This window comes from Sceloporus occidentalis, unplaced genomic scaffold (assembly GCF_023333645.1).
Source record: "Sceloporus occidentalis isolate IW3139 unplaced genomic scaffold, rSceOcc1.0.p SCAF_5, whole genome shotgun sequence".
NCBI classification, from domain to species: domain Eukaryota; kingdom Metazoa; phylum Chordata; class Lepidosauria; order Squamata; family Phrynosomatidae; genus Sceloporus; species Sceloporus occidentalis.
Window position 1 is genome coordinate 44003156 of NW_028316985.1, and position 15831 is coordinate 44018986.

Consider the following 15831-nt stretch of genomic DNA (forward strand, 5'->3'; position numbering starts at 1 on the left):
ATGATCTTCTGTCCAGGAAAGGTCATAATTGGTGCACCAGTCGAAACTGATGCTGAGCAGTCCTATGTCCTTCCCACCTCATCAGTTGTGTTTTAATGAGTCACTTCCACTTTTGCAGAAATCAGCTTGCAGTTACATACATCTAAAGCAGCCTATTGTGGTTTGCATAATTCCTCCCAGTACAAAGTAGAATCAGACTGTGGTTTCAGTTTAGTTTAAAGGGACTAAACAAAACCTTTTGCTGATTCAGAGATAATGCCAAATTGTGGCTTCGCCGAGAGCAACTGGTTAAAATAGGAGGAAGGAACATGAGAACAGAAGGCTCTTTCATGTAATACCAAGTCATGTGAACAAAGATCCTTGCTTTACTGGGACTTCACTAAATGGACCTCATTATCCAGGTTAATGAAGAATACGGCCAGAATTCTGCTGTGTAATGAATGTTTAGTTATAGTGCTGTGAGGTGAATCTCACCCCAGTCCCCCCCCCCTCCCCCAGTCCCCAATTATTGGGCAGCAGATGCTACAATTGATGGGATCTGTTCCTTAGTCAATTGGGAAGCAGCTGACATTCCCACCTTGTCCGGTGAGCAATCTCTGGTGCAACAGACAGAAGTGGGACCATGTTGTAATTCCCCTTTGTGCTGAAGATTGCTTTTGTGAGAGGTGGGTGGGATCATTAGCCAGCTGCTTCCTGATAAACAGGAACAGACCCCCATCAATTTCACTGGCTGCTGCCTGTTAGGTGAAGATGGGGGAGGGCTTTCATGATCCCAATGTTTCCCCTAAACTGGAGACTATGTAAGGACCATGAATGTAAAATGGCCACAAGTGCGTAACTCTAAATCATGCACTTGTATCTGTCCAACACGTTTCTGGCCACTATGTGCTTCTACAATAATTATTTGCATTGGCCACTCCTCAGTATGACAAAATTCCTTTAAAAAGGTCACTGTGTACCTGAATTAAGGTACACTGTGTACCTGTGTACAGATTATATGATCATATGGATATCTACATATGACAGAACAGATTTTGTATACAGAAAGGGCTTACTGGTATTTTTTACATATAAAAGGCAGTAAGCATCTGGCTACAGAGCTGCTCCTAAGTTTGCAAGAGGATACAGAAGTGTTTTTTTAAAATATAAAGTACATTAAACCATTCATTACTAGACTGTCATTCAAGAATGCAGCACCTGTAACCCATTAAAATTTATTAGCGTAATTGAGCCTTTCCTGGGAATCTCCTGGGAGTCATACGTACATTTTAGAACCTGATGTTTCTAGGCAATGGTTCCTAAAAATGGACAAGTGTGCTTTTTATATTAAAAGAAAGGATATGTCAGAGTTCCTTTTAGGAACCATCTGATATGAAAAATGCTATTCTTTTTTAAAGAAGACGTATTATAATTAGAAATGTGCTTTAAAGCTTGTATATCGAATTCTGCACTCATCAAATTTTTGGATGGCATATCTTAATTTTGCAGCATTATAAGCCAGTTCAAAAAACTTCCAGAATTTCAAAAGCCTCATGTAATGGACAGTTGACAATCCACATAGAGCTCCATTGAGTGAAGAAGTTTCTAGCGTGTATTTCTTTCTGTTCATCAGTAAATAAAATAAGATCACTGGATGGCAAAGAAACTAGAGAGAGAGAAAGATAAACACGTTCATCAGAAGGGGCTGCAATACTAGAAGCTTTTAAAGGCCCTGTGTCAAAACTTGCAAAAATTCAGCCCATGTGGCCTTCTCCAACATGATGGGTTATACCATTGCTATTCAAAGTGGTATTCCATGGAGCATTGACCAAGTTTCTAGGTGAGAAAGAAACAGAATAAATTATATTCTCTGATTCTGGTCTTTGAGATTTTGGGATATAGTACCATCAAAGTTATCGTCCTGAACAACTGAGGCTAAATACCTCCTACTCTTGATTTCAGATAAAAACACACTGAAGTAATTTCCTGTTTTATCTCCTCATATTACAAGCTAATTTTACTCTATCCTCTTGTGACAGAAAAACCATATAGCTTCAAATGTGTTGGACTAGTGTGTTTACAATTGCAGACTGAACCCTTTTTTGCAGGGCAGAAAGCATACATCTGCCCTTATTTTCTTTGGGGAAGGGGTTGGGGTGTATTGATAGAGAGTGAGAGAGAGGAAAAGTTGTAAGCTTAAGCCCAGAAGAACTAGAAACCCACTGTTATTAGCCTTTATTGTACATACATGAATAAGTGCACTCAGGGCATAACACCAGTTTAGTTTATGCATATTAAGAGTAAAACATTCCCAGCATATTTTCTCTAGTGTATTTTAAGTGTTCTATTAATGTTACGCATGTCGTCTTTTGCTTAAGGTTCTCTGACGCTACTGTGCTCCATCTGGATTCTATTGAGTATAGTAATTCCTTGGGTTATTTTTGTGTGTGAAGGCTCATAAAACCCCAGGAGTGTAAAAAGTTTGTTAAGTTTTGTGCCGCCAGTTGGCTCCCAAGAGACAAAAAATAAAAAAATGCTGCATTTCCATATGAATAAAGCCATCTGTTTTCATTTTAGTCTAGTGCATCCAAGTCCCTAGTGCCAAAGGGCACCCTTGCCATTTGTCCTTTTGAGTCCTTTAGCTTTAAAAGAGATTTCAAGGTGGGTAGGAACCTGAGAGGGGAGCAAATTGCTCACTTTAATCCCTCCACTCAATTGTGTAGGATTATTTTGTGCACTGAAGCCCACATCTCAAGACAACTGTGCACATCTTTATATAAATCTGGAAACCTTGCCCTATGAGGAACGACTCAGGGAGCTGGGGATGTTTAGCCTGGAGAAGAGAAGGTTAAGATATGATAGCCCTGTTTAAATATTTGAAAGGATGTCATATTGAGGAGAGAGCAAGCTTGTTTTCTGCTGCTCCAGAGAACAGGACCCGGAACAATGGATACAAACTACAAGAAAAGAGATTCCACCTCAACATTAGGAAGAACTTCCTGACAGTAAGGGCTGTTCGACAGTGGAACACACTCCCTCGGAGTGTAGTGGAGTCTCCTTCCTTGGAGGTCTTTAAGCAGAGGCTAGATGGCCATCTGCTGGGGATGCTTTGATTTAGATTTCCTGCATGGCAGGGGGTTGGACTGGATGGCCCGTGCGGTCTCTTCCAACTCTATGATTCTGTGATTCTATAATTACTTCACTCTGTACACATTTGTGCACTGATGCAAATTACAGTCTGTTATGTAATTTTGTTAGTCTGGCAAAAGTGAACTTTAGCCACACAGTGAATTACCTGTAAGGAGTCAAAATGCCTGTTGCATTCTCCACCCTCAACAAAAAACACAGAGAGAGATGAAGCAAGGAGGATACACTTGAACATTCTTTCCCACTGTAATCTTGGGTTAAGAAAGACAGCATGCAGTAATGCCTCAGTCAGCATGCAGATGTTCGATCTGCTAGGAAATAAGAAAGTTGTATGAGTAAAAATGGCCATCAGATTTCTGTATGAAATATGTAAGCACATATCCTCCTATTGCAGCATTCAGATTTCTGGATGGTTAAGTACAGGTTTATACACCAAATGTAAAAGTGGGTGGTAGGTAGATGGTATAAACCCTGACAAAAGCCCTGTCAGTGGAATTAATATTAAATACAGATTTGAAAACATATGTGTTTATGAGATGGGTACATATGATAGCAGAGCTATAGTTTGCTTATATAGTCATATAATATCCACAAGTAAGGCAATAAATAAGCTCAAAAGTGAGTCTACTTGCCTTTGGGCTACATGTCCAGGCCTAGGGAACTTTGCCAAACAGGTTTGCTCTGACTGTACAATGGACATAGTGTAACACTGCATTGTTGCTTGGCAGCCAATTTCTCAGAAGATATATGTGTTTCCCATTTGTACTCTAATAGGATTTCCGGGATACAGTGGCACATGCTTCCAGGCAGCTTGGAAAGCCAGTCATTGAAGACAGGATCCTGAATCAGATCTTGTACTATCTACCTCAGCTATACGAGCTCAATCGAGACCTTTTGAGAGAGCTAGAAGAACGTCTGTCTCACTGGTAACCATACAGCTTTTCTTGCCAATTGCCTCCCATATTGGGATGTCAATTCTAGAAAGTGTCTTACTTGTGATAATGCCCCTTTTATAGATTGCAAAGGTAACTTCTGATATTAAATGTCTGATACTGTAATGTGGCAATTTACAGAGAAAGATTAGATATGCAACAGTGTGTTTTTACATGCCTTTATACCAATAATCTGCAACTAGACTGACTTTTGTTCAGCCAAAGAAAATCCTAAATCCAAGATACTTCCCCTTTTCCATTTTACTCTCCAGGACTAAGTAACTCGTTACTGAGTGAACGTGGCAAAATCTGACATGACATTGACAGAATATGGCCTTTAGTGTTATTGGCGGGGGGAGGGACTAAATATTTCCAGCTATGATGAATCTGTTAAATCAGTTCCTCAATGGCAAGTCAACGCATATGTAAATTTTACTGATTGGGACAAGCAATTGGATTTGAGTCTGTGTGTTTTTAAACCAATACAGTGAGCCCTGGTATCCACTAGGGTTGGATTCCAGCCCCCCCCCCCCCCCCCATGAATACCAAAATCCATGGATGGTCAAGTCCCATTAAATACAATGGCATAGTAAAATGGCATTCCTTTTGTAAAATAGCAAAATCAAGTTTGCTTTTGAGAATTTATATATTTTTAAAATATGTTCAAGCCATGGATGCTTGAATCCATGGATAAAAAAATCTGTGAACATGGAGAGCTGACTGTAGTTCATGGTGGGCTGGAAAGGGCTGCTGTATTCTGCTGGTACAAGTTTTAATTGTTCATGGTGGTAAATTCCAGGGTTGACCATCAGAGGATTGCTGATATATTAGTGAAAAAAGGACCTTACTTAAAGATGTATTCAACTTACATCAAAGAATTTGAAAGGAATATAGCCCTCCTAGATGAGCAGTGTAAGAAGAACCCAGGATTTGCTGCTGTTGTTCGAGATTTTGAGGTAATTAAAGTTTGGCGTGCCTGTGAGTTTCCACATTATTTCTTAACTTTAGTTTTGTTCAGACACTTCTTTATACAACACCAGAGTACAAAATGTATTTGTTTCTTACCAAATGAAGAGCATCTTCCCTTTGTAAAATGCATATGAGTAGAAGTTCTTATGTATTTCAATGGGTTAAATAATAAAATATTTAGCATCTGCTAAATAACATGAGTATACTGTATTTAATGATTATACCAAAATACATGCCATTAATTTTGTCATTACATCAATTATCTAAAAGATAAACATAACAAAGGAAGCTAAGGGAAAAACATCTGGATCAAAATTCAAGCTGGAACAAATAGCAAAGTATTCTGAATGACAATGAACAACTTTGGACGTTCTCCAAAGATCCACTATAAGGGAGTCTAGGGGCATGTATGTAATCCAAGGATTTAATCATTAATTTTGGATGCCAGATTGGCATTCAAATAAAATAACTTTGGTTTATTGACAAGTTAGAAAAATAAAAATAAATAAATAACTCTCTTAAAAGTTGTATATCCCAAACACAAATAAATACCATTTAATTTTTCAAATCTGCATTTTAAACTTTTATAGTTAAGCATACACTGCAAACTGTCACCAGTATAGCCCCTTGTAGAACATTGTTTATGAAGGATCTATTTCCACCAATAGATTCATATTAAGGAATTGGTAAATATGATGGGAGAAGTAATTAATGCAACCAAAAATAGTTTCATTTCAGGGAGGACAGTCATAGTAGAGGTATTATGGTAGCTAGCACATTGAATTGCATCCGATAACACCTTCACAGCTCCTTTATATGTTTGTATTATGTGCACCCAGTGAAATGTACAGCATAAGAAAAGAAGGATATTTTCATGGTGTGTTTATGTTGTACTTTAATTCTCATTCTTAGGTTTTAAATGTTTCTAAACTTTTAGTACTATTTTAAATTTATTTATTTATTTTTAAAGCCACAAATAATGACTTTTTTCTAGGCAAATTGAATGGAATGAAATGTTATAGAAATAAATCAAGCCTCCCAATAAAAGCTCTTCTAATTTGGGATTAAATCTTTTGCCAAAATGCAAATTCAAACTGTTATACTTCCACATCTTTTTGTTTGTGGTTTGCACACATGGAGGCATGGTTTTTTAGGCTTGTTAGACAAAAGTTAAGTAATTTGCTGTAGTGCAGCTCAAGAAATGAAGCTATGGTACTTGATTGATGGAATTAAGGAGGAAACCTTCAAAATATAAACGTTCCTGATGCCCTAGTATGCTTACATGCAAGGTGTATTTTACTTTGATATATCATATTGATGTATTAATTTTCTAAATCCAAGTGAATCTATGGCATTTTGATAGTATAAAATTCAATTAAGACTTCATTTCATCATGCATCAGCAGGGATAGATGAAAAGAATTTTAGCTGATAATATTAGAGTTCTGGGTGGTTTGTCTTTCAGATGAGTCCCCGCTGTGCTAACTTGGCCCTTAAGCACTATTTGCTGAAGCCAGTGCAGAGGATTCCCCAGTACAGACTGCTTTTGACAGGTAAGAATCCACTTTAGAAGCTATCCTGTCCATATGCAAAACTTGGGAAAGTTGCCTTTTGGGACTATATAGTAGGTCATTCATATCCAGAGATCCTTCATCCACAGATTCAACCATCCGCAGTTTGAAAATATATAAATTCCAAAGAGCAAACATTGATTTTGCCATTTTATATAAGACACCATTTTACTATGCCATTCTATTTAATGGGACTTGAGCATCCACATATTTTGGGGTCCTGGAACCAAACTCCAGCTGATACCAAGGGTCCACTATACTCTTCAAATTTCCCCAAAAGCACTGGCTGGGGAATTCTGGGATATGTAGTCCAAAAACATAACCTTTTCCACACTCTATGTGTAGCAATCTCAGTTTAAGAAGCTCTGTGGTAAAATCACTGTATAGACAGAAATTTTAATGGCATATTCTAGGGTGGATGAAAATACAGAGGAAGCAAAGCATGATCTTGGCTCTTTTTTCATCTTCAGTTAAATAAATTTTAATGGTGATAAGCATCAGACATATGATGTTAGGCTATGTTTCCACAGCTGTTCAGCCCTGTTCCTGCTGTTCAGGATAGAACAGTATTGATTTCAAAGGGGAAAGGGAGGCTCTGAAAACTGATATAATACAAATATTTTTCTTATCACAAATCCTGATCCATGCATATTTTGATGTTTTAGTGATGATGCTGAGATTGTATATAGAGTTTGTAAAAAAAATAAATAAATCCATATTCTACTCTTAAGTTTTCTCTGTTCTTAAGACTGCATTCCTAAACATACTAGGAAGTGAGCTGCACTGAACACAAGAGGTACTTCTGTGTTAATAATACACATGGACCTATTCTGCAAGTTGTTTTAGCAATCATAATTAAACAGGGAGCAGTGTTTTTATTTTCCTCCAAGATATGGTTCTCTGGCATTAAAAATAAAGATTTGTAGATATATCCCATAATTATGTTACGCAGAGTGTCATGGAAACTAGTTATCACTATTTTAAAGCTGCTCTTTTCCCTTTAAAATCAACATTTTGTTCAAGTTACCAATAAAAACATGGTAAAATGATTTTTGATATATAACAATAGTTGATAATTGCATACCTGATGAGGGAACAATATGAAACAGAGGTCGAAAATTCCAGCCTGTGAACATTTCCATGCAGAAAATATTGTTGCCATTTTTTAGTTGTGTTTCTAATCAAAAAAGCAGTTGTTGCTGCTCTAATTCTGTATACCATTCTGCTGCTTCATATCCTTCCTACCTTCAGAGCCAAACTTGAATCCCTTGTGCTGTTTCCTAATCAGAGTGTGGAAGCTGCAGGAGCATGTGTTACACTGATGGTGTTTTAAAGATCTTGATTTATGGTATGAACCAGTGATGGCCAGTTTAAATAGGTTAAACAAAATTACAACATCTAGCAGTGACAATAATAACCATGCTTAAAGATGGTAGTGGAGCATTGAAACCATTTAAACCACGGGTTGGCTGACTTCCTGGGAGGGGAGGTTGCATTGGATGGCAGGGGCTGCAAAATCAGGTTGTAGGAAGAATATGGTGCCACCCTTGATTTAAACAGGTAAATGTTTGCTCATTGTAAAAGTAAATGGTCAGAAACTGGGACAAAATAATGAACTCTTTATTTCTTTTTAATACCATAAAAGGGTGTCTTCTTTGCACTGAAATAAACTTGCACTAGTGTTTCATTGTAATTTTTTAAATTGCTGCTCTCATTCAGCTATGTAATACTTTTATTTGATGGTATTGCTAATGAGGCAGCGACTGCTTTGCTAAATAGTAGCTCAGTGCTCCAGTTTGTTGTCATTCATATAGCTAAATGTTTTATCTCTTCACTTAAATGAAAACTTTTTTTCCTTTTTATTGCTTTCTTATTTCTGCAGTGTGGCTGCAAAAATGTTAGCCCCTTTTGCCAAAGATACAGAAAACATTATTTATGCTGAGTTAGTGAATTCCAAACTGTTCAGGCTTCCTTATCCTGTTTTGTTTTTTTTGTATCATGTTAGCGCTTTGGCAGGTCAGAAGTTGTAAATGTTGGTTTTAACCTTGTTGTTCTTAGCCTTTGGAAAAGTTTAAGAGACTATAGAACAAAATGTAGAAGGAAATCATTTCACAGCTTATCCTTCCTCCATGATGATTGGTTTTCGGTGATTTGTGTTTTCTGTTACAAGCATTCTTTTTATGGCAAATGACTGTCAGATTAATCTTTCAATTACAAATAAACAAATGTGTGATTATTCTAGTTCATTTGATTAGGAGGAAAATGTGTACAATAAGTATCAAAAATACATGACTCATCCAAGGAAAATATTAATACCACTTCTTCAAGTCTTTTCACATACTCTCTCTCTCTCACACACACACACACACAGTATGTTTCTGTATGTATATATGTATATACATGCTTGCATACATGTCTGTTTGCCTATACATTTAGCTATGTGTACATAGGAGCTTTTCCATTGTTGGATACTAGCAACAGATGACTCCACATGGATAATATGCAATACCTGTGAACACACTGTGGTTTGTTGATAAAAAGTTTTAAAAAGAACACAAATGTCTTGAGCCTTTAAAATTATGTCCACATTCAGCATCTAGTTGTGTGCGTATGTGCCTTCAAGACAGCTGTTGGCTTCTGAGAACAGCATGAATTACTGTAATCCTATTGATACCTAACTGCATGCATCACTGTGACTATATTTCTTCACCAAGTGTTTCTGGTAAGATTCTTTTAGGCATGAACCTTTCACTTTCTATTCAAGGAAAGTGTGGAATTCATTTGATTAGGAGAAAACTGTGTACAATAAGTAACAAGCATACATGACTTGTTCCAGGAATATAGTAATACCACTTAAGTCAATCATTTATATAAAGAGAGAAAGAGAAAGAGAAACAGGAAGACAGAGAGAGTGTGTTTGTCTATATGGATATACTTACATAAACATAGGCATGTTTGCTTGTAGATATAGGTATGTGTATATAAAATAGCATGAATTATGGTACTATTACTCTAATCCTGTTGACATCTAGCTTTGTGCACTATCGTGCCTATATTTCTTAGCTAGGTATTTCTGGTAATATTATTTTAGGCATTAACCTTCTACTTGCTATTCAAGGAAAGCATAGAATTAGATCCAGGTGTTCAGTTTCTGCTTTGAAGTAACAAGTTTTATGCTACATCAGATATTATTCCCAGAGGAAACAAATGTTGATATTTCAAATAACAACTGTAAGTAAAAATGACTGGTTAGAATAGAATAACCCTCATGTTCTAAGTAGTGAAAGTTGTAACTACATATTTGAATCCACACACCTATCATCTTGAATTTGTGTTATAATTTTGACTTGTTTGAGAATCCGTTGCAAACCATTACTGAAAGTTAAGTTAGATTATTGTAAGGCATTCTGCCCAGAGAAGAGTGACACATTTACTATGGACCATTTTTATGGGTGAGACTCCACTCTCTCAAATGGGTGAAGTCTTTATGCACAATTGTCCCATAGTTTATGCCATGTCCATTTGTGGATTTTCATGGTTCCATGTGCAGTTCTGTTAATGCTAAATCCCACAGAATTACACTGTTAGTTGGTTGAACCAACTCCATCCATTCTGGAATCTGTCACTCTCTTAGATTATGCCTGCAATCAGTCTGTCAGCTATGAAAAAAAGTGGTGGAGGGAGTAAACATGTTAGTCTATAACTCCAGTAATAAGGAATAGTCTTTCTGGCCTTTAAAGACATATTTATGTGTTTCCATTGGGAACAGTTATACATTTATTAGTACTTAAGGTGCCATAATACTAGTAAGGGCATTGTCGACATTTAGTCTCATCAAATTTTTCTATTACAGAAAGCAGTTCATCTAATTTCCTTCCCACACCTGCAGAGGAGTTAAGCACTATGCAAATGAAAATTGGGAAAAAATAGATGAGAAGATATCTCTTTAGGAAATGCTAATTCAGTTTCATAACTTACCTCATTCCCAACTGAAATGAAAATTACGTTTCTGCAACTACATTTGTTTATTATGCAAGTGAATCTTGTACCACCTTTGAGACTAACTCTGTGAAAGACATTATAGCATAAACTTTCATAGCTGCATCTGAGGATGTAGAGCAAGTCTACAAAGACTTATGCTACACCTTTTTTTCCACAATTAGTTTCAAAGGTGCTACAAGATCCCTCTGCATACTGATATTCCAGACTAACATGACTATGACTGAATTCTACATTTGTTAATATCCAGTCTTTCTTCCTTTTGCCTCTTCTCCATCTGTATGCTGCATCTCAATAAAAAATTAGATTATAAAGTCTGTGGGGAAAGGGGTTTATCTGTTTTGCTTTGTAATTGTATCAGGAATTATAGTGTTGCAGATGTTGTTGAAATGCAACTCTCATCAGCCCTAGCCAGCATAGCCAGTAAGGGGGAATGATGAGAGTTACTATCCAGCATATTTTCCTGAAGTATGTCATGTAAGTGATAATAGCACTATTGAATAAAAATTTGCAGGATAGCGACACCGAGATTTGTAGGTATAGCCATCTTTTCTTTTTTAAAAAAATCTAACTTCAGTAGCAAATGGAGTTCAAGCCTGCTCCCAAATTACTTATGTGAAATAAGATGCCTTCCTCGATCTCATATATGTGAAATGTATGTGTGCGCCTTCAGGTCATCAGTTGACATACTGAGATACTGTGAATTTCATAGGCTTTTGTTTGGCAAGGAATACTCAAGAGGTAGTTTGCCAGTTCATTCTTCTGGAATGAAGGCTACTGTATTCATCCCATCCAAGTACAGACACTGCTTATCTTCCAAAGATATTAGTTTTATTGGTGGGAAAAGTGTCATCTAGCATACACACAAGGGGCAGTCTTATATATTATTTTACATATTCCAGGACACTTCTCTAAAGAATGAGAAACTACTCCTAAAATTGAGCTTTTGAAAGCCCTGGTTCAGTTTAATCCCTCATAGATTGAACTGAATTCCAGCTGGGCAGTAGAGCAGCAAAAATGAGTAGACCTTTCTCTGAAGGAAAGGGATTATGTATTTATTTCCCCTTCTTCGGTTAACTCATATCCTTCACTTATTTCTCATCTTAATCTTCATCCTGTCTACCATTTGTAACATCATCCGCTAGTGCTGTTTGTTTACTTTCCTCAGTTGTTGCATAAACAGAAATGACACACACACACACACACACACACACACACACACACACACACACACCTTTACTACTACTGCTACAACTACTTATGAGAAATCTTCCAAAAATGCTATGCTTGTAACTATAGAAGTTGGGTTAGATTTGTTGTTGTTATGTGCCTTTAAATCATTTCTGACTTAATGCACCTCTAAGGTGAATCTGTCACAGGGGTTTCTTGACAAGATTTGTTTGGGGGGGAGATGCTTTTGTCTTCCTCTGAGGGTGAGAGAGTGTGCCTTATCCAAGGTCATTTAGTGGGTTTCCATGGCTAAGCAGAAATTCAAACCCTTGTCTCCAGAGGCTCATAGCTGAACACTCAAACCAGTATACCACACTGGCTTCTGGGTGTTAAATACTGTACTATAAATCAGAAACCACTTGGTACTAATAAGCAGTTGTGTATGGGAGAACTGCACAGACACGTAGGGAAAAAGATCAACTAATAATTTCCAAATTAACCTAGAACTGGTGGAATTTTTTTATCTTGAGTACTATGTATATGCTTCCCTTGACCTAGGCTGAAAGTAGATGATGCAGTCACTGTGCTAAAGCTAAGCGTGTCTAGGTCTGGTTAGTGCTTAGATGAGAGACCACCATGTACTCTTGAGTACACCTCTTTGAATTCTGTGGTGGCAGAAGAATGTGGCGTAGTAAACACTAAGTAAAACCACAGTTCTCGCTACCTTCTAGCTGTGAGAAGAATGCAAGCATTTAATTTGAAGAAGAAATGCTTTGTGTGGTCAAACCTCCCCTTGGTTCAGTGTTTAAAGCACATTTAATAATGGTAGTGTTTGGACACAGTTCTACTACAGTAAGCACTTCTAAGTTCCTTTGAAAGAAGTGTGCCTGAGGTTTTGCGTGTGTGTATGTGCATGTAATTAAATATTGTAAACTTTTGGTGGTTGGAATAATTTAATGGTTTAGTTGGGCCATCTAGTGGCCAAGAGGAAACCTGATCACAAACCAAAAATATTTGCAGTTTTTGTTTGTTTAAAGTGTCCTTCATACAATTATACTGATGAAAAGCTTTGAATAAGAGGCTAAAGCTGCAAATCTGGTTACTTGGAAGTGTGCCCTATTGAACACAGTGAAGCTTATATCTGACTAACCCTCACATAGCATGATTTTAAAAAAAGAAAATTGAATTTAGTGAACTATTATTTGACCAAGTGAGAATTCTAATGTATTGAGGGTTAAGGTTGTGGTCATGGCTAGGGTTTAATGTACACTTTCTCTGTTTATTGATGCAAATGGTAATATCATTATGTCCCCTGCCTCCAAATGGGACCAACATGTAAGCAGTCAAAACATATCATTAAATAATAATGGGGGGAAATGCATCTTAGACAAAAATAATAATAATCCAATGGCAAAAAGTTTTAGATTAATTGAGACAATTTTGCTCACATGGTTTTCCTTTGTTTTGTTTTTTAAGTATACATAGCATGTGGCTGAAATCTGAGCAAATTACAGTCCGTCCTCGCCTTATGCGGGGGATCCGTTCCGGATCCCTCTGCGTAAGGCGAATTCCGCCTATGCTCGAGCCCCATTGGAAACAATGGGGCTCGTGCGCGGCGGCGCGGGCGCGCGCAGGGCGCAACAGGCGCGTGTGCCCATTCAATTGAATGGGACGCGCCGCCCCTTCCGCCCCGTGCGCGCCCCGCGGCTTGAGCGCGTATGCTCAAGGCCGCGTATGGCGCAGGTGCGCTGTATTTACAATGGGTTCAGGTGACAATGGGGTCATTCACACTACATTATGATTCCATGTTGGCTATGATTCCACGTTGGCTACAACAGCAGTATCATACAGCATAGTGGGACTTGCAGTTAAAGGAGAGGTATTTGGAATATATTTAGAATTCTCAATTAGAAGGCTCTAGTGTCTCCCCAAACTACAAATCCCAGGATTCCATAGGATGAAACCATGACAGTTAAAGTGGAACAACAGGGCTATAATGGCAGAGTACGAAAGGATCCAAGGCCACAGAGTGCGTATACACTATAGAACTAGTTCTGTTTGGATTTTGCAACAAAATGTAACTCTGAAGGAATAAAAATGATTCATCCTAGCTAGCTCATGAAAGTTTTTAAACATAGGATTATGCTGTCACAGTGTCATATTGCATGTAGATCTCCTGAGTTCCATCATAGACTGAGCAGCATAAATAAAACAAAGTCTTATTGCACTGATTTGAAGAAATACGTATTTGTACAATGCTGTTTTTTTTTAAAAAAAAATGTTTTAAAACCTCAGTATTTTATCAATTACAGTCCTCCCTCTGTTCTTGCGGTTTTGGAACGGACAAACAGAGGGGGAAATAATGGGCTGCTTGCACCTGCAGCCGCACACCTATACAAGCCAGTGAGGCTTAAGTATAGGTGAAACTCCATTTTCACAAGGGGGTCCCCTGTGAAAAAGGAGGGCCGACTATATAGGATATATATTTAAGGCAGTACAGTGTGCTGTGTTTGTTTATTTTAATGACATCATTTTGCTCATTTCTTTCATTTTTTTCTTTCACAGATTATTTGAAGAATCTTTTAGAAGATTCTGCTGATTTCAGAGACACGCAAGGTAATTGCACCATTCACAAAAATCTGCTTTGAGAGGTTGGGGGATGTGAAACAGTATGAGAAGGATTATGGGTGGAAAACAGGAAATTGGAATATAGCATCCTGCCCATCTCCACCCTTCTGTCCATGAAATCTCCACTGGCTCCAAGATCATTCTTCAAGCAGAAGGAATACTTCTGGAAACGGATTTGTTTTCCATGATTAGAAGCATGAGCATGTTTGGATCCAGTCCATGGAGTCCTATGACTAAGTATATTCAATTGTCAAAAATAATTTAAAAGCGAAAGACCTGTATTGATGTGGTGGGACAGACCTGCTTGCATTCTCAGTGCTACATGGGGTTTCTAATTTGTGAAATTAAAACAAGCAAATCTAAAGCATCTTAGAATTGGGGGATCTGAAATCTGAGTCATGAGGCAAAGGCCAGAACTGCAAGAGCTGTTTATAAAAAAATAACCTAAAACTAACTTATATTGAAAGGCATGGCAGATTTTCTGCCAAGTGGCATATAATCACATCTAAAGGTGCAAAGGTTCTGCCATTCACAATAGACTGAGTACATTAGAGCAAGTGAGAAGACTTATGGCAACAAAGCAATATTTAGTATACCTTAGGCACACATTCAGTGACAGGCTGTGGAATCATTCTTTCACATCAAGTATCCCCCACGCTCATCACTTTTCCATTGTATTAGATATCCCTTCCTATAAAGGTTTTCAGAGAAGTAACCCTTAGTCTGTTGCAGCATAAAAAGGAGCAAGAAATGAGGATGGGGAAATGTGGCAGAACTTTTAAGATAGTTTTTTTATTTTTCCATGAGCTTTCATGGATATAAACACACGTATTCAGATGCAGTACAAAATGGAATCAGGACTAAGGCATAAAGCATATATATGCAGTTGTGGGAATGGGCTAGAATGTAATAGGATCGAGAAAGTTGCAAATCAGGACCCTCACCCTAAATTTTCAAAGGACTAAGTGGGGTGTTCGGGTCTTTCAGATCTTTACAGTTGTCAGTTAGCGTAGATGTCCCCCGGTTTCAAAACTCTCAGAAGTTTCCTTTGAATATTGGTGCAATAAAATATATACACTCCTCCCTCCATTCTTGCAGTCTTTGGACTCGTGTCCCTTGCTTATGCATGAGGGATGAACGGAGGTGGAATGAACTAAGTGCATGCCTGCAGTGCATGCCTCTTCACACCCGTGACTGTATTCAAGCCAATGGGGCTTGAATATAAGCGAAACTCCGTTTTCACGAGGGGATATAGTGTATAGTGTGTATAGATGTTCATATTCTGCCAATGAAATATAATTCTGAATATAATTCAATTCAGGAGTTACTCTTTCTAGTCTTCCTTTGCAATTTTCTTGTTGAAGGATTGCAACCTGTAAATCGCTTACTGTGTGTCCAGGAATGTTGAAATATACTGTTAATTGGTTTTGGGGTATT

The 15831-nt window shown here is 37.7% G+C and overlaps 1 protein-coding gene across 2 annotated transcripts in view; it reads left to right on the plus strand.

Annotated features, from left to right (window-relative positions):
• The window catches only part of LOC149312094 (FYVE, RhoGEF and PH domain-containing protein 6-like), a 75557-nt gene that overhangs the window by 44243 nt on the left and 15483 nt on the right, over nt 1-15831 (plus strand). For both annotated transcript variants that reach the window (XM_089523944.1, XM_089523943.1), the window contains exons 6-9: nt 3901-4052; nt 4858-5014; nt 6492-6579; nt 14332-14382. In XM_089523944.1, the coding sequence (XP_089380070.1) occupies nt 3901-4052; nt 4858-5014; nt 6492-6579; nt 14332-14382 (448 nt within the window). The remainder of the gene's footprint in view (nt 1-3900; nt 4053-4857; nt 5015-6491; nt 6580-14331; nt 14383-15831) is intronic.